Source organism: Glycine soja, chromosome 5, assembly GCF_004193775.1.
Source record: "Glycine soja cultivar W05 chromosome 5, ASM419377v2, whole genome shotgun sequence".
NCBI lineage: Eukaryota > Viridiplantae > Streptophyta > Magnoliopsida > Fabales > Fabaceae > Glycine > Glycine soja.
Genome location: NC_041006.1, coordinates 43902273 through 43925143, shown reverse-complemented (window position 1 = coordinate 43925143; position 22871 = coordinate 43902273). Strand labels below are relative to the sequence as shown.

General features: G+C 31.9%; 3 protein-coding genes across 5 annotated transcripts; 1 reads left to right on the top strand and 2 right to left on the bottom strand.

Annotated features, from left to right (window-relative positions):
• Positions 1–105: 105 nt before the first annotated feature.
• LOC114413734 (tubulin beta chain-like) lies at positions 106–1909 on the bottom strand. Its single transcript, XM_028378268.1, has 3 exons — positions 1481–1909; positions 1075–1344; positions 106–979 (listed from the first exon to the last, which is right to left on the bottom strand). The coding sequence occupies exons 1-3, from the start codon at positions 1872–1874 to the stop codon at positions 306–308; spliced, it is 1338 nt and encodes a 445-aa protein (XP_028234069.1). The 5' UTR covers positions 1875–1909; the 3' UTR covers positions 106–305.
• Positions 1910–3042: 1133 nt separating this feature from the next.
• LOC114413733 (pentatricopeptide repeat-containing protein At2g01390-like) lies at positions 3043–6293 on the bottom strand. Its single transcript, XM_028378267.1, has 2 exons — positions 5471–6293; positions 3043–4562 (listed from the first exon to the last, which is right to left on the bottom strand). The coding sequence occupies exons 1-2, from the start codon at positions 6231–6233 to the stop codon at positions 3550–3552; spliced, it is 1776 nt and encodes a 591-aa protein (XP_028234068.1). The 5' UTR covers positions 6234–6293; the 3' UTR covers positions 3043–3549.
• A 6055-nt stretch (positions 6294–12348) lies between these two features.
• LOC114413730 (WUSCHEL-related homeobox 1-like) lies at positions 12349–15521 on the top strand. 3 transcript variants are annotated; one of them, XM_028378265.1, is made up of 4 exons: positions 12349–13338; positions 13526–13831; positions 14061–14137; positions 14774–15521. In XM_028378265.1, the coding sequence occupies exons 1-4, from the start codon at positions 13152–13154 to the stop codon at positions 15269–15271; spliced, it is 1068 nt and encodes a 355-aa protein (XP_028234066.1). In that variant the 5' UTR covers positions 12349–13151; the 3' UTR covers positions 15272–15521. The 3 variants fall into 3 exon arrangements, with proteins under 3 accessions (XP_028234066.1, XP_028234065.1, XP_028234064.1); XM_028378264.1 differs by having other exon boundaries at positions 13520–13831; XM_028378263.1 differs by having other exon boundaries at positions 12351–13338; positions 13514–13831.
• Positions 15522–22871: the final 7350 nt, after the last annotated feature.

Below are 22871 nucleotides of genomic sequence, written 5' to 3'. Positions count from 1 at the left end.
TGCCCTTGTTATTCAAGTTTCAGGTTGCAGCGTAAAAATATTGTTTGACGATCAACATATCTCAAATACTATAAGATTTTAATAAATTAGCTTATGAAACAATCATTTTGAGGTAATGTAAGTCTTTCAATGAAAATATCAAGAAAGGAAACTATTATTGAAGGGGTTCCCTTCTTTAAAGGTTAACAGAAACATAGAACTGCAATCACTGCAGCTAAACACAACCTTTCAACAAGCCAAAGAACTCAACATTATCGATTAAATACTGCTTGTAGCATGCAAAGCATCAATTTGATCGAACATCTTCAGCTCTCTGCACCCTCACCTTCTTCTTCAGAATCACCATCCTCATCAGTCGCGGAATCCTGGTATTGTTGATACTCAGCTACAAGATCATTCATGTTACTCTCTGCTTCAGTAAACTCCATCTCATCCATTCCTTCTCCTGTGTACCAGTGCAGGAAGGCTTTCCTTCTGAACATGGCTGTGAACTGCTCACTCACTCTCCTGAACATCTCCTGTATAGAAGTTGAGTTACCAACAAAAGTTGAAGCCATGGAAAGGCCTCTGGGAGGAATGTCACAGACACTAGACTTGACATTGTTAGGAATCCACTCAACAAAGTAGGAAGAGTTCTTGTTCTGCACACTTAACATCTGTTCATCTACCTCTTTTGTGCTCATCTTGCCTCTGAACACTGCTGAGGCTGTCAAGTAACGACCGTGGCGTGGATCAGCCGCACACATCATGTTCTTGGCATCCCACATCTGTTGAGTCAGTTCTGGGACAGAAAGTGCACGGTAGTTCTGTGATCCTCGAGAAGTTAGGGGAGCAAAACCCACCATGAAGAAGTGGAGTCTTGGAAATGGGATCAAGTTCACCGCTAGCTTCCTTAGGTCTGAGTTGAGCTGACCGGGGAATCTTAAGCAACAAGTAACCCCACTCATTGTTGCTGATATCAAATGATTCAAGTCTCCAACTGCAAACAATTAATTGACAAAACATATATTAAGTAAAAAAAAAACTTCATCATCATAGTTGCTGGATCATTAATACTGCTGCAATTATCCTTACAGCTTGGCGTAGCGAGCTTGAGGGTCCTGAAGCAGATATCATAGAGTGCTTCATTATCAAGGACCATACACTCATCAGCATTCTCCACCAACTGGTGAACAGAAAGTGTAGCATTATAAGGCTCAACAACCGTGTCTGACACCTTTGGAGATGGAAACACAGAGAATGTGAGCATCATTCGATCAGGGTATTCCTCTCTGATCTTCGAAATCAGCAAAGTTCCCATTCCAGAACCTGTACCCCCTCCCAAGGAGTGGCAAACTTGAAATCCTAAATTCAAACCCAAAACCATTAAATAAATAAATAATAGCATACAAAACCTTTATGTAAATTCAAATCAAAATTAGTAAACCTTTATATTTTTTTTAAGGGAACAATGTTCCATGATTTTTGGTTACTTTATTACCTTGCAAGCAGTCACAATTCTCAACCTCCTTCCTAACAACATCAAGGACGGAGTCAATAAGCTCAGCACCCTCAGTGTAATGGCCCTTTGCAAAGTTGTTTCCAGCCCCTGACTGACCGAAAACAAAGTTGTCCGGCCGGAAAATCTGGCCATAAGGGCCAGTGCGGGCAGCGTCCATGGTGCCAGGCTCAAGGTCCATCAGCACAGCCCGTGGCACGTAACGTCCATTGCTGCCCTCATTGTAATAAACGTTCACTCTTTCAAGCTGAAGTTCGGAGTTGCCTACGTATTGTCCTGTGGGATCAATCCCATGCTCATCACACACCACTTCCCAGAACTTTGTTCCTATTTGGTTCCCGCATTGCCCTCCCTGAATGTGAAGAATCTCACGCATTCTCTGCCTTGGATGAGGGGGAAATGAACTCTTTGCACTGGTTTGCTTGGAATGAATAAGAAAAAATTAGTCACATTTATTTATAGTGAAGTGTAAATGGACATAATTACGTGGCTTGAATGCCATTTGTAAGCTGCAACTTGAAACATCGCCGGCTTCACAAATGTTGCTCTGATCTGATCAACTTGGTCTATTATTAGACGAATAATGACATATATACATACAAACGGATATCAGATACTTGAAAGCCACCATATAGTAAGTTAGAACTTGGGACTCACTCTTTTCAGTATTGGTTTTCTTAATATAACATGAGCATCTTTTTTTACAATAACAAGGATAATGCCATTTGGGAGACCTAGCTAAATGACTTTTTTATTAACTAAAAGGGAGAGGGTTTAAAATAAAAGTCATGAGACCAAAATAATAAAATACACTACACTCTGATGCGTATGCTAAGGCCGGCAAGTTCTGTTCAGCGATGAATATTCTTGCAATAAATGTTGCTACCCCTTATTAGCATCAACCCATCTAGAAATGGATATTGGAGATGCTGCTACTGCTACGGTCTACGGTTACTGCTCCAAGTCCAAAGACTAATGCAATTTTTTCCCTTTGATTTCTTGGTTGGATTAGTTATGCTAGCTAAAGTGTTACAGCTTATTTAAAAATACCTGGCTTAATTTGTTTTCATGGAATAGAAAGTAGCATACTTCAAGCTTCTGCCCGTCTCTCAACTATAATTTGCAAACAAGCAACACAATAAATAAGATTTTAACTTTTTGTAAATACAATGTTTTTTAGTTTTATTTTTGTTTTAAATCTCTTACATTTTCTTAGTATTTTATTTTAGTCCTTATCATTAATTCTAGTTAGTTTAGTACTGACATAGCTAACAAAACAAGAAATATTAATTAAGATAATTAACGTAATGAAAATCATTTTAAATTAATCTAATAATTTATTTTAGGTATATAATTTAATTAAGTAATATATTTATTATTTTGAATAAATAAGGTAATTATATATCATTTAATTTTATACTTTATTTTTAATTTTTATTATGTTATGAACATCAATTTTATTGCTTTTAATATTTTTAAATTGTTCTTACTTAAATTATAAAATGTTATAAAAATTGATGCTTAAGAAGGAAAAGAGATAAAAGTTGTGACAAAAATATTAAACAATTCCTTTTATATACAATATAAATATAAATTAGACTTCGTCTACAAATCACCGGAGATACTTAAGAAGGGAAAGAGATAACTTGCAAAGCAATCATGCTTAATATAGGGACATTTCAGTAGGTGTATATAGCTGCCATCCCAGATTCTATCAATCACCCATCCTGTCCGTCTTTTACTAGGACAACAAAATCATGACCATCTGCATGTGAACACACTTGGCAAAGTTAAAACTTGTTTTGTGCATCATATGGTTGCCTTAAGAACGCTGGAGTTCATCCATTCCACACTGGTAGCATTGTCTACAGGATGACACATGAGAGTTAGACCTTGTTGGCATCTCTAATTAACGGCATCTTGGATCAAAATATCTGTTTATTTATAGATAGATATGCAGCAAGTGCCATGCTGCAGCCAGCTTACCCCCACTCACTATTCAAGCATGCCCTCAGCTTGAATAAAATATGAAAACTCCCAGAGTTCCAAAATCAAAGTACTACATCAACAGAAAACAGAAGATTGCATATCTTCCCCTCTATGCAAACACTTTCCTGAGAACCACTATTGGCACGTAAGCTCTTCCTCTTCTTTGCTTTCCTATAATGTTCTGCTTCAGCGTATTTACCATTTCTTTCCAAACCAGCTATTAGTACATCATAAGTACCTAACACAGGACAAAATCCTTTGCTGCACATGATTTTGTATATCTCAAGTGCCTCGTTAACTCTTCTAACAGAGAAGTAAACACTAATTAAAGCAGTATAGGTAGCACTGCACTTATGGTTATCAGGTAATAAGTTGAAAATCTTCATGGCCAAAGTGTGCTTCCTAGCACAACCAAGCCTAAAGATCAAAAGTGAAGCCAGATAGATTCCAAGAGAATGCCCAGCTCTAGTCATTTTCTCAACAATTTCCGCCAGCTTTGAAAACATATTTGATCTGATCAACAAGCCTATTAAGGAAAGATATCCTGTTCTCTCGATACTTATTCCCATTGTAACACTGTACTTGAAAGCCAACAAAGCACCTTCAGGTCGGCAATGACTACAATTTACCTCAATAATGGTTGAGACAACCTTATGATCTAAAGATATTTTCTTATCCATCATCCCTGTAAGTAAATGGTCAATAGCAACAACATTTCTATTTTTCAAGAGAACAAATAGAAGTTCTTTATCTATATTAGTAGGACAATCTGCAGCAACCGTGATAGTATTACTTGCTTTCTTTCTTATGATACAATCCATATAAAATTGTGGATTGACTTGCCTTAGAAGGGTATCACTCTCACCAGCAATTTTTAAAGCTTCCAATGCTTTAACAAAAACAGGGTAGCGAAGAACTAGACGGTTTTCTTTCATGTACTGAAGGATATGGGTCATGAACTCAGTCCCACCAACTTTAGAACACCTCTCAATCAAAATATTGCATGCAGCTTTATCAGGTTGCGCCCCAGCCTCTTGCATCTTTTCAAAAATCTCCAGGGCCTCTTTGTATTGTCCTAATATACACAAAAACAAAAATAACCATTGCCGCCTTCAACTTCATAATAAACAAAAGACAGTACAAGTCAGGAAAAGTTCCTAAATGAAATTGTGCTAAAAGTGCACTGCATAGAAGCTATCATTCTGATATGCAGAATTTCGTAAAGTCAAGTAACATGTCTTTTACTATATAAATGATGCAACCAAAGTAAACACATAATTCAAATCTTTTCATTAAGACTGAGAATCTGAGATTATACAGTTCAAAATAAGTCCTGATGGGGAATTGATAAATGAAGGCGAATGTTAATAGGCCACTTAAGCTTGAGCTCTCTGCCAGTAAACTAATCCTTCTATCAAACTCTAAAGCAAACAGTCATGACAAGTTCAGCTGCAGTTTAAGTTCATTTAGCAATAAAATAAAACGGTGGCAACTATTAGGAAAAACCCAAGTCTTACATTGGCTAGAGATAAGGCCAATATAAAGTATATAAATGGGAGACAACCCTCTTCCTACGAGCTAAATTTTGGAGTTGAGTTAAATCCAAACTCACATTATAAAAGCACCACCCACGGGAAAAGTAAAGAATTTAATTAAAATGAACTAATTTTCATACTAACATCCAATCATGAGTTATGTGGATGATAAAATAGTTGATTTTTGTAATAATTACTTCAAAAGTAATATTTAAAATTATTTTTAATTGGTTGACAATGTAATTTTTATAAAAAAATCAATAATTATTATTATCAAATTATTTTACTTTTATATGATTTTTAACAAGGTATGGGGGAGGGATGTTGTACGCAGTCTTCACATAGCGAAGAGCCTCCGGGCAATGGGGCACGAAATATGATTTTTAACAAGCACAATTCCTGAAAGCCCTACTAGACCATATAACAAACAGGTTGAAGGCAGACTAACCAGACCCAATAAGATAGTCCATTAGAACGGTGTAAGTGTGGCAATTTGGAGCAACACGGGAGCTAATCATCTCCTTGTAAGCACGAGTGGCCTCTTTGACTCTTTGATTGTGAAAGAGAATCTTGATATAAGCGGTGTAAGAGACAACGGTGGGGTGAAAGCCCTTGGATTTCATTTGGTCCCACATTTGCATAGCCTCATCGAAGTTACCGGAACTGGAAAGCCAATGCATCATGGAAGTGTAGGTAACAGAATCAAGCTTGATCCCCTTCTCCTGCATCTGCTGGAAAAGGTGCTTCATGGAAGAGACTCTGCCAGCTTCTCCGAAAATATCAAGCATGGTAGTGTAAGTATAGTGGTCGTGCTTGAAGCCTCTGAGGGAAGAGACCCAGTTGAAGAACAACCAGGCTTTCTCCATTGGAGGGTGGGACTTGAGAACCTGGTTCACCGTGTAAGAGTCCCACTTCATAGACAGATTATTGAGATCTTGCTCAGCGCTTTCCCAGCTTGAATACTTTAGCATGTTGTAAATTTTCCCAATTACGTTCCTCATATACTCTCTCGGCTCATCCTTCAGTTTCAATTTCTCGGCTTTCTTCATGGGTTTGCTTTGATTAAGGGAATGCATGGCTCTGGTGGAAGGAGAAGGAACAAGGATTCTGATAAATCCATGAAACTTGTAGATTCTGATTCTGCACATCACTAACAACTTTGGTGCCACAGCCACAGCCACACCATTAACCATTCTATTGTTATGTTCCATACAGTACAGCCCATTAATTACAAGGTTAATAGTAAGAATGATAAAATTTCAATTTAATATGTTACATGTTGTTTAAAACACCCGTCCTTAGAAAGTATTCATATTTTATAAACTAATTAATCCATAACCAGATCTATACCTACCAAGATACCGGTTCTATTGTTTGCGATTATATTTATGGGTGCTATAAATTTATACTCATATTTACATTTTCATTAGAAAAAAAATATATAATTTGTTTTTTTAACAAACCATTAATATGAAAAATGCCATTTTAGTTTTAAAATAATTATTGAAAATAGAACAATAAATAAAATTATATCATCTAACTTTAAAAAAAGGGTAAAATTATAAATTTGATCATTTTATTTATTTTAGAATTTAATTTTAATCCTCCTGTAATTTAATTCACGAATTTAGTCTTTCAATTTTTATAATTCCTTTATTTTAATCTCTGTCCTAAAAAATTGAATGCATACTCGGTCACTTATTATCGTACTCTTATTGGAAGTTGATATTAATTAGGTGCATGAAATTAAAGTCAAATAAACGCAGGACAAGCGATACAACATGTGGTGGTCAATGTTGATAAATAACAATCAATGTGTAATGTGTGAGATTGATGACTGAAATAACTAGATTCTAAAAAATTGAGAGACTAAATTAATATAAGGAAACCAAAATCAAATATGAGACAAATAAAAACACCAAATTTATAAATTTACTTTAAAAAAATCTAAAAATAAGTATATAAGTATTCATAAGTATATATGGTATAGTTGGGCCATTTAATAAATAATATTTTTCTTTGGTGAATATCCATTTGGATTAAGGTCCAAATAGGGTGGAATTATGGGTTATGGTAGGTAAGACTTTTACAAGGCTAGGGTGAGAATACAAGGGTACTTTTAATTATTAATATTTTTAAAAAAAATATTCAAATTAAAATTAAAATTAAAAAAGAATACACTGAAAGAGATCGGTGATTCACAAAATTTAGTTAACTTTGATTAAAATTTAAAATATTTTTAAAAGGAATGCCAAATTAAAAAATATAACTAAGCATTTAATATATAAAATTAGAATAAAACATAAGTGATAGTGAAAATAGCTTCTAAAAATGATTTTATTAAAAAAAACTATTAAAAATATTATTATTCAAAAATAAAGATTCATATTTTATATTTATAATATAAGATAAGATTTAGATTTTTTGACAAAACTAGTTAAAAACTGAAAAGATAATTAATAGATAATAATTGAAAACTAAAAAATTAACTTATTAAATTATAAATGTTCACTAAATTATCTATTAAAGTGGAAAAAATTATAAAATGACAGAAAAACACATGTTTATGTGATATTTTTACATATAATTTAATTTAATATTATTGATAAAAATATATTTTGGGATATTTATAATTTTAATTAACTTTAAATGCTTTTTACTTTCAATTGTTTTATTTGTTACATATTGTGTTTTTTACTAATAATTTTATATTATATCGAAATAGGGTAAAAATAATATATGCAAAGACGAATCTAGAGTGACAAACAGGAGCTTTGGCCCCCCTCACCCTCTTTCTTACAACCTTTTGTGTATATATAAGAAAAATAGAAAAAATAAAATATTAAAAAAATTATAATAAAGAAAAATATGTAAGAAAAATAAGTTTTTGAGTTGATATTTGTTTTGAAAAAAATTAATAGTAAATCATATTTTTAATTTTATTCACAAAATTAATAATAAAATATTTTTTAAACTTATTTTTTTATTAAAAGTTAAATATCTAAATAATTATGTAAAAAAAATAAAAAAATTCAACATCCCTTCCATACACTCTTCATTCGCCCCTGCTCTCAACTAGACATCACAAAAGGTCAGAAAAGCAACGTGAGTAGCGTAATAGTTAGTATTAAAATATTAAAAAATAAGACTATAATCTAAATATATTAATATCTTAAAGTATAAGCTAAAATAATAAAATAAATATTGTAAATATAATAATGATTAAAATAAATAGTGTAATATGAAAATATTAAATAATAATAATGAAATAAAATAAACTTATTGTCTATCATAAAAAGATAAAAATGAGAAAAGCCTATTTTATGTATAAAAAAATTTAAAATAATAAAATCCTACCTTATTACTGGAACAAGAAAAAAAATATAATAACTTTCTATCTTATATAGAAATTAAAGATTAAAAAATATATAATAAATATCAAAGGATAAATATGGAATAAATATAAAAAGTTAGAAACTAATATTTAAAAATATTATTTTAAGTAACCTCTCAAAACATTTAAAATTATATAAAAAACTGATTTATTAAAGAAATAAATAAAATTTTGATTTAATAAAAAAAACTAAAAATTAACTAACGAAATATCTTACAAAATATAACCTTAAGTATTATTTTTTGTATGAAGTAGATTTATTATTAGTCTTCGGCTTCTACTCTTGTATTATCGCAGTACATGAATTAATTATTAGCGTTTTATAATTACTTATTGAAATACTACACTAATGATTAGAAGTTAGAACTCAATGTTTCCAGTAAAAAAAGAAGTTAGAACTCAATATTAGTTTACGGCCACATCAACACATTCAAATTTATTCCTCTAGAAAAAAACACATTCAAATTTATAATTGTGTTAGGCAAATATATAGTTAAGATGAAAGTTTGATAAGTTAATCAACTCATTGAAAATATTTGATAAAACTAGCTGTTAAATCAATTCAGATGACTAGAACATATAAAAAAACATATTTAATCAGAACCTAAAATTTGGTAACCTTCAGCGAAAAAAAAAACCCTAAAATTTAGTTACTCTATATTTTTAAATAATTATCATTTCCATACTTTAATTTATTTAATTTAAATAATTTATCATCCAAAAAATGATTTTTTTTTAAATTTACACTTATTTTAAATACTTCTATTAAGAGGTAAATAAACTTATATTTGAAATTTTGATATTTGGTGAGATTGAGAATACTAGTGATAAAAAAAACTTCAAGGGTTTTTAAAATAAGAAAACTAAAGAAGAATGCTAACAAGATGTAAGAATAAATTAAAAATGAGAGACAATAAATTATAAATTTACAAACTTAAACTAAAACCAAAACTAACTAATATCTTACCACATATAGGCTGTGTTTATAAAAAAATTGTACCCAACATGCATGAACAAAGCTTTACTCATCGAATGGATATTATTTATTTTCTGCCGAGATGAGTGTAAAGGTTTGTTTTCTCATCTCCAGAGGATAATCCAAACACACACTTAGCTTGTTGCTATGAGTTTAAATTAAATAAAAAAGGGGAAATTAAATTAAATAGAAAAAAGGGCAATTAAACTTAATTTCAAATGCCATATTATACAGATCGAAGATGTTGAATTCTGTGTTAAACTCAAATACCACATGTTGCGATGGATAAACTTCGAACACTCATAATTGCGATATATATATATATATATATATATATATATATATGGTCCGAGGGGAATAGAAATTATTCTATGGCGATGGGGATGGAAATTTGGGAGTGTACTCGATTGAAAAAGAAAAATAGCTTCAATTTAGTCATGAATATTTTTATTTTTTACAGTCCTTTTTCCTTTATGGGGGAAAAGCTATAGCTGTCCTTCTGATCTCTTGTCCCTTCCGGTGTGATTGCTTTCATCATGTTTTGTCTTTGCAAGATTGACAGAGTTATTATACTCTTGGGAAATAGAGAAATTCTTGAGTTAGACTAAGACCAGTGTCACCTGAATTTTTGTGAAAACAATGAAGCCAACGCGTGTATATGTAGACGTGTACACAACAATGTAATCTCAAATTTCCATTGGCTTAGGTGATTGTTTGGTGTTCCTAAGTTTCATAGGAATTTGGTGTAGCTTTTTAGTTTGCTAATGAAATTATGACCTGTACATGTACTATGTGTTATTAATAAGTACTAAAATATAATGGTAATATATATAGATCTCTCTTCGTTTCAGGGTTTTTTTTAAAAAAATTGTTTTTTTCAAAATGATCACTTTTTAAGTTTTCTAATGTCTCTGTTTCAAATAAAAAATAAAAAAATGAGAAGCTGCATATAATATAAAATCTTATTAAAATAAAAAATTATTTTAAATAGTTTCTTATAAAATCAACTCCTTCTTTTAAACAAAAGTCATATTCTAACACCAAAAAAAACAAAAGTTATTCTTAATATTATAAATAAACGTAAATTAACTTTTGTTTTTTTAATCTATAAAAATCACTAAATTATTTTGTATCAGAAAAACTTTATTTAATTTGTAACAAACTGACACATAAAAATTACATAATATACATATATTTTAAGTACCACACTAATTATAGCATAACATGGGGCAGATGACTGAAAAAAAAATTATTTCAATTTAATTAATAATTTCAAATTCAAGTTTTAAACATGAACTGTTGTTAAATACTCGGAATCATGGAAAATTTGTCAGTCATTGCTTCTCATGAATAATACATGCTGGTCTCTCAAAAAAAGAAGAAGCACACTGATTAAAATATCATTGAATAAATCTAAAAAAAGGGACACCAATGCAAGACTCTAAGAAACTAAATGGCATCATCTTTGATCTAATTATTGAAGAATTAAAAGTTGTTTATGTTAACTCCACATCATTTCATGCTTCCAAGTTCATATAGATATGGTAAAAAACAGACTTGTTTTGTCTTTCACCTTTATTCACTGAAACCTTTCTATCTTTTCCTGACACATGTACCAAAACAATTAATCGTTATTTGTTTTAAATCTTAAACAAACTGCACGATATGCAGATTGGAATTGAAGAACCGGGGGAAAACAATAGTGCACAACTGAAGCAAGAATTAATCCTGCACATGTTTGAAACTTGGCATACTCTAAGACGAGTAGGTTCCAAGCTATGTGTGTGAATCATGAAGATTCACGGGTAACATTATGCTTGTGTATATTCCGTTATCTATATATCTAGAGCATATATGCCCAAAATAATATAAAAAAAGAATACATTACATTAAATATGACTTGACAAGTTGGGTTGATTGATGGTATGTTAGTTATGGGGTTTGTTTTATTATTGTTTAAACATACTAAACGACGACTGGCCTTGGAGAAGAAAACATTCCCATGCATACACAAGGTTACGCCATTGACTAATTGCATATGCGGGTGAAGAAGGGTTTAGGGGGCCACCCTAGCTAGCAATACCAATACTACATTGACTAGCTAGGTGGTGGTGTGGTTTTCCCTAGCCAGAAATGACAACTGATTAGGGCTTTTATTGGCAGTGCAGTAGTAGGGAAATGCACAACAATACAGAATCACAGTAGATAGTGGATATGGATACATATATATTGTGCTGTAGTTTGCATGGTACTCTCTCATTACATATTTTGCATGCACATCTCATAAACAACAGACATACAAATAGTAGGGATTCAGAATTTGCAGGATGTAGGCCCTCCATCCAACGAAAAGCTAGAAATAATTAATCAATTATAGCTTTCAAATTCTATATCAGCCGTGACAGTGTTGCTCACTAACTCGAGAATTGAGTCATTCCTTCATAATGACCAAAGAGTTATACCTAAGAGGCAAACAGAGAGAGAAAGAGAGGACATGGACAGATTTGCTTATTACAACAGGACAAACCCCCCACCATCAATTTAATCTAATAAATAGATCTGGACCATGCAAAGAAGATTCCAAATGGGTAACATTACATGCATGCAGTAATTTTAGGGTCTAATTTGCTACTCCACCCACCTCAATCAAAGGTGTAACTAAATTTATCATCCATCTCTGGGTGATTTTAATTTTTAGCTAGCCAGCTAGTTACCAGAAAAATTACTTAAACAAAACAACTTATGTATGTCATGCCCCCTAGCTAAAAGTATATATATTATTGGGAAAGAGAATATAATATAAAAAATGTACATATAATGTGGTGAAATAAAATTGAAATTGAATCCGTACGTACAGAAGATGGGGGGAAGAGAGAGAGAGAGAGCACGGACAGCATATTAGACAAAGAAAGAAAAGGTTAAGGAGTGCGCAGAGAGGGAGAGAGGGGCAGTTCGGATTGAGAATTAGTGTGAAAGGCACGAGACGTGAAGGGAACAATAAATGAGAGAGAAGGGGTGATGAGGCTCATGATAACCCTCATGATCGTCACGTCGTTTTTCATTCGCTACTCCCAAAAATCTCCCAGAATTCCACGCTTCCTCCTCTTTCTCACTGACTCCCTTCTCTTTGCTTTTCTTTTTTGCCTTTGTCCTTTCTCTCTCTCTCTCTCTCTCTCTAAATACCCTTCCTAGTCAACCTCACTTTGTCCCATATTAAACCAACACCCCTTAGCTTTCTCTCATTCATTTTCTCTCCCCCATATGCTTTGCTTGCTACTAGTGAGAGAGTGATCAATCCCCATCTCTGAATGTCTCAGACTCACTCACTAGTTTCAGCTTCAACTAACTACTCACTTTCAAGTAACAATGGGCTCTACTTCACCCTTCGGTACTTCTTTCTTACCGTCCATATATAAGCCTTCTCTACTTTTCATTTCAACTAGCTAGGTATTACCATTTTCTAGGCCACGGGAAACCTTCACATCACTCACTACCCTTTTTATATATATTCTCAACTTCAACTCCCATTCTTCCACTCCACCATTTCAATTTCCATTTCCAAAGCAGCAACCAAACACAAACCCATCAAACCACTCCCACTTTTCCTTTCCATTCCCCCTAATTATTGCACCGCCTTGTTTTTAGATACTATATATAGCTACTACCTTCATTCTTCTGCTTATTAGCCTTTTCCATCTACATTGCCCCAAACCCTAGCTAGCTTTTGGTCTTCAGTAAGTCAATAAGAAGCCAGCAGCAATGTGGATGGTTGGTTACAATGAAGGAGGCGAGTTCAACATGGCTGATTATGGATTCAATGGGAGGAAACTCAGGCCTCTCATGCCAAGGCCAGTGACATCTCCTAACAACACTTCAAACACAAACTCTCCATGCTTGAGCCGCATTCATCATGGCAACAATTTCTTTTCACAATATCACAATCTGGGTATGCACTTTTTATTTTACTCCCCCCCACCAAACTTTTTCTTTACCTTCTCTATTTCTCTGGTTGTGTTTGCAATTAATTTTGCATATGCTTGTCAATAGTCTCTATGCATGTGAAAGAAACATGGTGTGTGTATATATGTACATGTATCAAAGTTAGTTTATTGTTTTATTAGCATCAGTGGCAGATCAGGGAAAGAGGGAGTTCAACCCTCCACCAGTAGTGGTGAGTTCAAGGTGGAATCCAACCCCGGAGCAACTGAGAGCATTGGAGGAATTGTATAGAAGAGGGACAAGAACACCATCTGCGGAGCAAATCCAACAAATCACGGCACAGCTTAGGAGGTTTGGAAAAATTGAAGGGAAGAATGTTTTCTATTGGTTTCAGAATCACAAAGCAAGAGAAAGACAGAAACGCCGCCGTCAAATGGAGTCAGCTGCTGAGGGTCATCACACCCGTGACTTTGATAGTACTCTTGAAAAGAAAGACTTAGGTAAAAACCACACAACATAATTACCTCCATACTTGTTTTTTTGCAAGAAAGAGACAAATAACAAGAGCCTTGTTATGCAATGCATGGCTGATGGCTTCTTTTGTTTCTTTTCATTTTTTCCAATTGAGTTTTGTTTGTTATTACATGTGTTATTGCTTTCCTTTTCTCATTCGGATTGTTGCTTGAGATGTAAAGTTATATTCTTTTTTGTTTTTCTTTTTGTCTACAGGCGCAAGTAGGACAGTGTTTGAAGTTGATCAGACCAAGAACTGGGCACCCTCTACAAACTGCAGTACTCTTGCAGAGGTCTATTATTCTACATCCTCCTTTGTCTTTGTCCTTGTTCATGGACTAATTAACCAGCCCCCCCTTTTTTTTTCCTTTTTCTCAACTTGGGATTGGGTTTTCACTGCTTAATCGCCAAAAGTCTCTAAGGGTCCATTAAGCAGTGATTTAATTAATTATTGGCATATGATTACTAGAGAATGAAGTTGATATTGGAAACGTTATAGAAAGATATGCACTCCCTAGCTTTAGCTAGGGAAAGGACCCTAAGAAAAGCTTTGTTTGTTGGGAAATGAAAAGGGCCTAAAAGCTGCATTCCTTCCTTTCTGTCGGGGCTGCTGTTATGAAACTTAGCTGGGCTTTTGGGGCCTGTGCTTATTCATGTCATTTAGGCCAGTAGCTTTTGGACACTCCATATGGAATTGAGCACCCATATTCATGATGGAAAAGACAACTCTCACCCTGCTTTAATTTGACTTCTCATAGACCATGCAACTTTATTTGAAAATACTACCAAGTAGGAGTGCATGCCCATTTGAAATCTGTGCTGCCTGTCCGATAACTTTTTGACCTTTGCTCTTTGGTTTTTTTACCACACACATGTTGAGGTTTTCATGAGTTTGTTTTGCACTGCATGCCTACATTTAAAATCTACAGGAATCTGTTTCAATACAAAGGGCAGCAAAAGCAGCGATTGCAGAGTGTAGAACAGATGGATGGCTCCAATTCGATGAAGGAGAGTTACAACATAGAAGAAACTTTATGGAGAGGAATGCCACGTGGCATATGATGCAGTTATCTTGTCCTCCCCCTCCTACAGTTTCACCCCACCTCATAAACACATCTCCTATTACCTCTACTACTAGCATGGCCACCGCAACCACAGTAACAGCAAGACTAATGGACCCAAAGCTCATTAAGACTCATGATCTCAGCTTCTTTACTTCACCTAACAGAGAAAACGGTATTATCCACTTAAGCAGTATCAGCACCCAGGATGATAATTCTGTGGAATCTCAAACCCTTCAACTTTTTCCAACAAGGAACGCGGATCGAAGCAGTGATAACATCAACCAGCAAAAAGAGACAGAGGTTTCGGTTTCAGCGATGAATGCACCCAGCCAGTTTTTTGAGTTCCTTCCATTGAAGAACTGAAACTGATTAGAAAAAGAAAAAACTTGCTGTGTATGTAAAATTATGGGACTGCGTTTAGATATAGTATTTTGTTAGAAAATAGCACTGTTTTTATTGTTATTGATGTTATGTTTCAAGGAATTGGTGCTGTAATAGGACACTGAATTTGAATGAGGTATTTTGCCTTAAAATGCATTTGGACTATGTTGGTTGAATCAAAAACAGTATTTAATTAAGTCTAAGGAGTTTAGTGTTTATATATATGCCTTGTTTGAGTAACTTGATATGTATGTATGCATGTTGCTTCTGATATGAAGGGAGAAACAGGAAAGAGAGTAGGGGGTAGGGAGGGATCGAGGATGTAAATTAAGAATGAATGTATAAGGAATTTGATGTGAGGGTTTGATTTGAGACATAGTATCTGAAATGGGAACAAGATGTGACAGACTAGGATGTTGAAGTATCTATGACTATGAGCATGGGTTGGAGAATTATTTTGTTCTTTTGTTGCATACCTGGAAAAAAAAATAGTGTATACATTACAATCAATGTTCTGATGGAGCGAACTCTGTAGTCCAATTTATGACAATAAAGAAATCACATCAATGCACCAAAAGGAAACAGAGCGGGTGCATTTAAAGTAACGTTCGTAAATTCAATTGAAAGGTGTTTAAATTATTTTTCTAGCTAGCTAATTAAATAAGCCTGTTAAAGTCAGAGTAGAATTTGAGTTTTACGAAGAGAATATCCACGTATCACGTACCCTTCAACTTCAACAACGACAATGTATTGAATGCGAGAATTGACATGAAATAAACAGTGCATATAGTTTTTCCATTTATCAACTTGTGAGGATATTTTTCTTTTCATATATAAAAGAAAGTGCTCGTTATCCTGATTTGGTTGAATTGATTTATCTATATTCCAAACCTCTCGTAACGTTAAGCATCTAAGCTAAATAACATATCTTGAACTTAGTTAATTATATGCATACTCAGAATATAATTAAGAATGGTACAAGACGTGGCTTATTGCTTACGAGACTGGCACAAGACCATACAATTTATTCGTTTTATTTATTTATGAAACATATAAAAAGTACCCTTTTAATTTTCAATAGTATTATATAAGAGAAATAAAGAAATTAAAAATATCTACAATATAAGTCCCGATCATTGTTTCATCACCAATCATCTGTGTGGCTAAACCTGTGACATTTGCCTAGCTCTTTGGAGAAGGGTAGGGTTTATAAAATTAGGGTATGATCCACATCTTTCAAAAATCTTAAGGGCTAAGACTAGGACGTGTCACTCAAGAGGCGTCAAGCATCACCGGTGCCAGGGTAAAAAGAAGGCCAAAATATTCCCTCTGCAGCCATTGAAGCCGTGAGTGGGGGGACCATGCATATAATTTAAACAATATGCATGCAGAAGAGTCTCATAGTTTGGACCATATATATTTGCATTCTTGATTTAATTGAAGGGAATAAAGCGTAGTAATAGATAGCATTAGGTTTATCAATCATGCATAGGACAACAGGCGGAATGAGCAATGAGTACTAATTAAACAATAGTAGTAGAGTAAAGTGGAGGAAGATTTTATCCTGAGAGAAAGGGCAGGCAGGTGGTGTTTTGTTGGTATTCATTGAGCAATGAGCAAGTAAGTTATGGATAGGGGAATGCAGAGAGATTGGTAAGAAAGTCAGTGAGTGAGATTAAAATATGTTGAACAGATCAGTGATCACGGGTGGCTGGATGCTTGTAAAAATGGGGTCATTTCCAAGCATCTACTCCACACTTGCAGAAACTAAAATCCAAGCCAACCAGGGATCCGTCGCTTTAAAACAAAACTGAACCAACAATACAATAGGGACTAGAGAGAATACATTTCCCTTTCTTTTCTTTTCTTCCTACAATATCATCTCTTTCATTCAATTATTTAGCCACATCAATCTACTTAGTTTTCATTTCCTTTTCCCGTCCACAACTTGTTCTTTTTTATCAAAAAATTAATTCAATCATCATCAATTCTTTTTTATTTTCATTCGGATTAATTTATAAGTTGAAGCTCGTGTGGTGCATAGTTTTATCATTAATTCGGGGGCAACATAATAAGTTTTTTTTTTTTTATTTCCTTACTGTATAGTCCATATTCAACTATTAAATTGGTATAGATTTTTTACATGCAACTAAGGCTTAAATTTGAATATATATGAAATTCCGCAATAATTCTATACAATATTTACGGCCATAAAATTTCACGTTATATCATAATGTCATAAGCTTGGAACAAACCCAATCTCGTTTCTTAAAAGAAATAAAACCATGTTGTTTTTCCCTATGAGGCATGCTCTTTTGTTAAGCTGGCATGGGTATTGGGTAATGGGCTGGATCGTGCGTTACCTATTGAATTACTCGGAGAGCATATTGCTCTTTGATCTCATCTTCTAAGTGGAGAAAAATTTATTTACAGTGAACCCTAATCAATATTCAATAGTAAATCTCATCAACTGCCAACTAGGAGATCAAAGGTTGTAACTCAGATTTAATTAAGCAAGGTTATGTACTGAGGGGCCTGAGGGGATTAGTAAGTTATTGGTGACTTGACATGGTTGAGATTGAGAAAACTGAATTGGACATGTTCCTAAATGAAATTACAATTGAACTAGATGGGAGAGTTAAAAGGAGAGGTTGAATTCTGACTTTTGATTAATTTTGGCTCAATCAACTTGCATTATGAAACTTTACATATATCATAAATCAGAAAACTTTAATGTTGCTTCCGAGGTTGTAAACACCAAATCAGCTATGTATGAAACTTTACATGTATAGTAAGTAACTAACATGTAATGTTCAAAACATTATTTTGCAATAACGAAAGAAATATGTTCAGAAGCTTAACTGTCAGTTTAGAAACTAGATAATGACAAAAGTGTAGGGCAAGAGCATGCAGCACAAGTAATTTTTATACAGATTCATCCACTTTAGGGGCTGTTTGCAAGCCAAGACTTTCCCCATTGATTGTACCCCTCAAATGAATTTCCGGCTCATCCTTTTGGGTTTTGTGCACAAAATTTTGTAGTTACCCCCACAACTAAAATATTAGAACTCAGACCTATCTTGATATGATAAAACAAGAGAAAGAAAAACAACATTGTAAAAAAGCTATAAAAATGTTACATGAATAATATAACTCATAAGAAAAACACTTACCAAAAAAAATAGTTATTCATTTTTAATTGCATCAATTTTAATTAAAAATTAAATTTGTTTCTAACTTACTTTTTATTAAAATTTGATATCAAAAATAAGAAAAAATCATTAAAACTAACCTCTTAAGTAAATGAAGAATATTTTAGAGATAATAACATTAAATAAATTAAAAAAAATTATATTTGAAATCAAGAAAATAAATTATATATTTGAGACCAGAGTATATACCATATATTAATGTTAGCCTAATTTTAAGTTCAAAACATCTTACAAGTTCTAATAATGAGTTTTAGTTAAAATCTGACTAACAAAAATTCCGTACACTATACAGATATTTTTAAACATGAGTAAATTTTATCAATGAAAACAAATTATAAAGCTAACCGGCCCAATCTAAAATTTTTCCTTTAAGATTGACAATCATGTTCTTAAAAGCTACATTATCATTTGTCAACACTGTCTAGTTTGATTGACATTGTTGCATTATTCATTTGTGGGCTTGAATCTGACCCACAATCATATGCTCGCATCTAAATCACACATTTTAGATTGGGCCACAAACTGGGCCATTCTTCCATGGATGCAAGGAAAACAAATTTATTACGTTAACTATTTTCTTAACGACCAAGAAAAACCATTTTTTATAACCAAACTTTTTAAATAATGAAATAAGATGAAGGATTTTGTTATATTCACTCCCTTTTTTGCTAAGTGCACTCCCATTAATTTATTTATTCTAATTTTCATCATATATACCCTTTATACCCATAAACGTTGATACATAATCATAATTTGAGAATGTTCTTTTTGAATAATGTATTGTTTTCAATAGTTTGAAAAATACTTTATGCAATGTGTTTTGAAAAGTATTTCACAGAATGTTAATAAAACAAAATTGTATTTTCTGAAATACTGTTGTCTTCTAAAAAGTACTTTCCATGTTTAAAAAACATTTGAGAAAAATCAAGCAAAACACTAGGACAATTAATAATCCTATATAAAGAAAAAATTGTACAATAATAAAGCAATTAAAGTGGATAAAATATATAGTTGATTTTGGTCATTTAATCTGAGTGATTCTAAGAGGTGTTCTACTACAATAATTTGGACAAATTTAAGATTCAGACATATCTTTTTGCATATATAAAATAAAAGACATTAATGATGTTGTGTGAGTTGAAAAAAATAAAATAAGAAAAAAAAGTAATTGAAAGGGTAAACATACTACGTTTTAGAGTTCGGATAATGAAAAAATCCTAACACTAGAACAAAAGAGGAATAAAGGGAGACCAAAACAAGAGATTGAATGATTGAAAGAAAAGAAGATGCATTACTGCTATAAAAGATGAAGTGTGCGAGGGTAAAGTGGATATAATAATATCCTAAAATGAATTATTTAATTAAACTCATCCATTATTTAATAATAATATCACAATAAAATTATAAATTATTTTCCATGCTTTAAAATGTTTACCTTGTCACACGCGCGATACATAAACCAACATTTATAGAAGCCTTTTTCTTCGTATTATCCATAAATTTATTGAGAAACAAAATGATTATTTATTTATGTTTTTTCTCGTCATTCTATTCAACAGCTTTTTTTAATTTCGAAAATGAAAAATAATATTTAGCCATTAAAAAAACATATAATCTACTTGGCTAAAGGTTATAAGAGTTACTAAACGTTAAGTATAAAAAAGTTATTTAAAACGGAATAGCGTAAACTTGACAACTTGAATCCATTTTTCTTTGACCATGGTGACTTTTTAGTTTGATATTATCATAAGTTATTTATTGTATTGAGAATTAGAGGGGGAACAGAAAATTGTGATACATACTTGATATTGATCCAGGAAGATTGAGATTTAGTTTTTTTCTTTCTTTTTAACCAAATAATTTCCCTTGCTCTTTCTTCGAAATAAACGACAACAATTCCAATATAATATTAAGGTGCACATTCACGTACACATACCCGAGTAATCCTAGCCGTACACACCCACCTGATTTCAAGTTTTTCCACCGGCAGTGGGATGAACGTGCTTGCATGAGGGCGTGCCATTCCCATCTGATCCGTACAAGACACAAGGCTCGGTTCTCAGAGTTTCTGTATTTGCTCACTTTCTCACGCGCTTTTGTAAAAATCCTAATTCTAACTATTTTTTGGGTTCGAATGCACAAAATTACAAAACTTTTGAAAAAAAATATATATAACTTTTTTTTTCTTATAACATGCTCATTTCATTCAAAATAAAAGATTGAATACAATAAGAAATTAAATTAAAGACTAAAGTGGTTTATCAATTTTGACCTAATGTGACATGATTTAATGATAAGTTCCAATGCAACAACTACATGGATTCGAATTGTTTTTTTCCAATGGATAATTTGGAAATCTATATCTTTTTTGATTTTTTTTTCTCTAAGCTCGTCTCAACAAAGACTATGCATAAAATTGGATGATTATATCATCATTATCATATAATAAAATATAGTATTGTTGCATCACTAAGAAGAATACTTTAAAATTGAATAACGTCTTTACTCAAGCGTATTAATATGACAATTTATTGAATGAGATAAGAGTTAGAATTAAAAAGCACACTCGAGTCCTTTTTTAATCTATATTTGCATGTATGGATCATTTAAAACATCAAAAACCATTGAAATTATCAAATTGAAAATATTTCTTTTCAAACTTTGGTATTCAACTACGATTTTGGATAATTTTGTTGTTTGTAAGACTTATATCTTTTTCTTGAAACACGGTATCTTCCACTCTAAATATTTATTTAGTGAACAGTCATTATTATGTTGTTTTTTTGCAAAATTATCATCTAACATTAATTTTAAGCAAATTATTATCCATTTTTTATTTATTATCTTCTCAATTAAATAAATTATACAATACTTTTTTTTTAATTTGAACAAATTTAAGTTTCCTTTTATAAATTGATATGTATATATAAATTTATTAAAATAGAAATTACATTTAAAATATTAAACATGGGAATGATTTTTTTTTATGAAAGTAAGTAAAGGAATTTTACTTCATGGGATTTTTTTTCTTTATAAAAGCAAGTAGAAAATTTTTCACCTAATTGAAGGAAATACATAATTTACTTAAAATCACATTAATGATTAAAATATATATTTATAATGCTTATAACGCTCATGTTAATAAATATTAATGAATAAATTTTGTATGTTTCCATGTAGCCGTGCGTTGTGAAATGGGAAAAGCATTTTTTGGTGAAATGGTCGGGGCCCGAGGAGAAGAGTGGGGAAGGAAAGGTTTGTCTTTGTCCGCATGCATCACAGAGCAAGAAAATAAAAAAATAAAAAAATGGATGCTAACACATCAACATAAACATAAACATATGCTACAATTTTCACTCTGCTCTCTGCTAAATGAAGGCCACATTTCTTTTTCACCTAAATATCATTTTTTTATCTATAAAAATTAAATACAAATATCTAGAGTTTATAATAATTTATGTGTTGTCCTCCATAATTTAATATTTAAATATCAATTTATAAATTTCTAATTCTGTAATATGTTTGTGCATTATTTTATATGAAAAAAGATACATAGGAAAAATAGTATGAAATAAAATAAGTGATCTATGATGAAATAAAATAAACTGTACAAATAATATGATTCATATTTTTTTTTATGAAAATATGATTCATATTATATTAATATGTGGAAAATAACATTATTTATTCTTTCAATATCATTTCCAAGGGAGTCATGTAGTAGGAAGTGGAAATTTGAAACAATACCATTATCGTCTCACTGTTGGAGAAGGTGGCAGCAATACCCTGATGTTCAGGAGGAAAAAAGAATGCATACTCCCACAAACCAGTATCACAAGAATATTAATTAAAATTCCAACAAAAAATAATATTAATTGAAAATTATTAATTTTTTTACTTAAGAAAAATAAGAATTTAAAAAATTTATATTTTAACATAATTAAAAATTTTGATATTTTTTTTACGAGTTGAAATGCACATATATAATTACTCTTTTATTTATCTTTTTTCTCATATAACATAACCAATTATTTTAATCACTCGTTTTTTTTTATATTAATAATCACATTAATACCTCTTTTTTTTTTCTTAACTATCTTTGAGTACCTACTTTAAAAAAAACTATTTTCGAGTGTTTATTTTCAAACATTGTCCACTAAGAGCATATTCAACATGAGTATTTATATGAATTGTTTAACATTGTCTAATTAATTTTTTCTATTAGAACAATTGACATAAGTTGTTTATATAAGCAATATTGGTCAATCAAATTTATACAATAATAATATATTATATTTTTAAAGTATTATAAAATCCACAAAATTAAGTTAAACATTAATTTTAACCACCTTAGTATTGAAATGAAATTT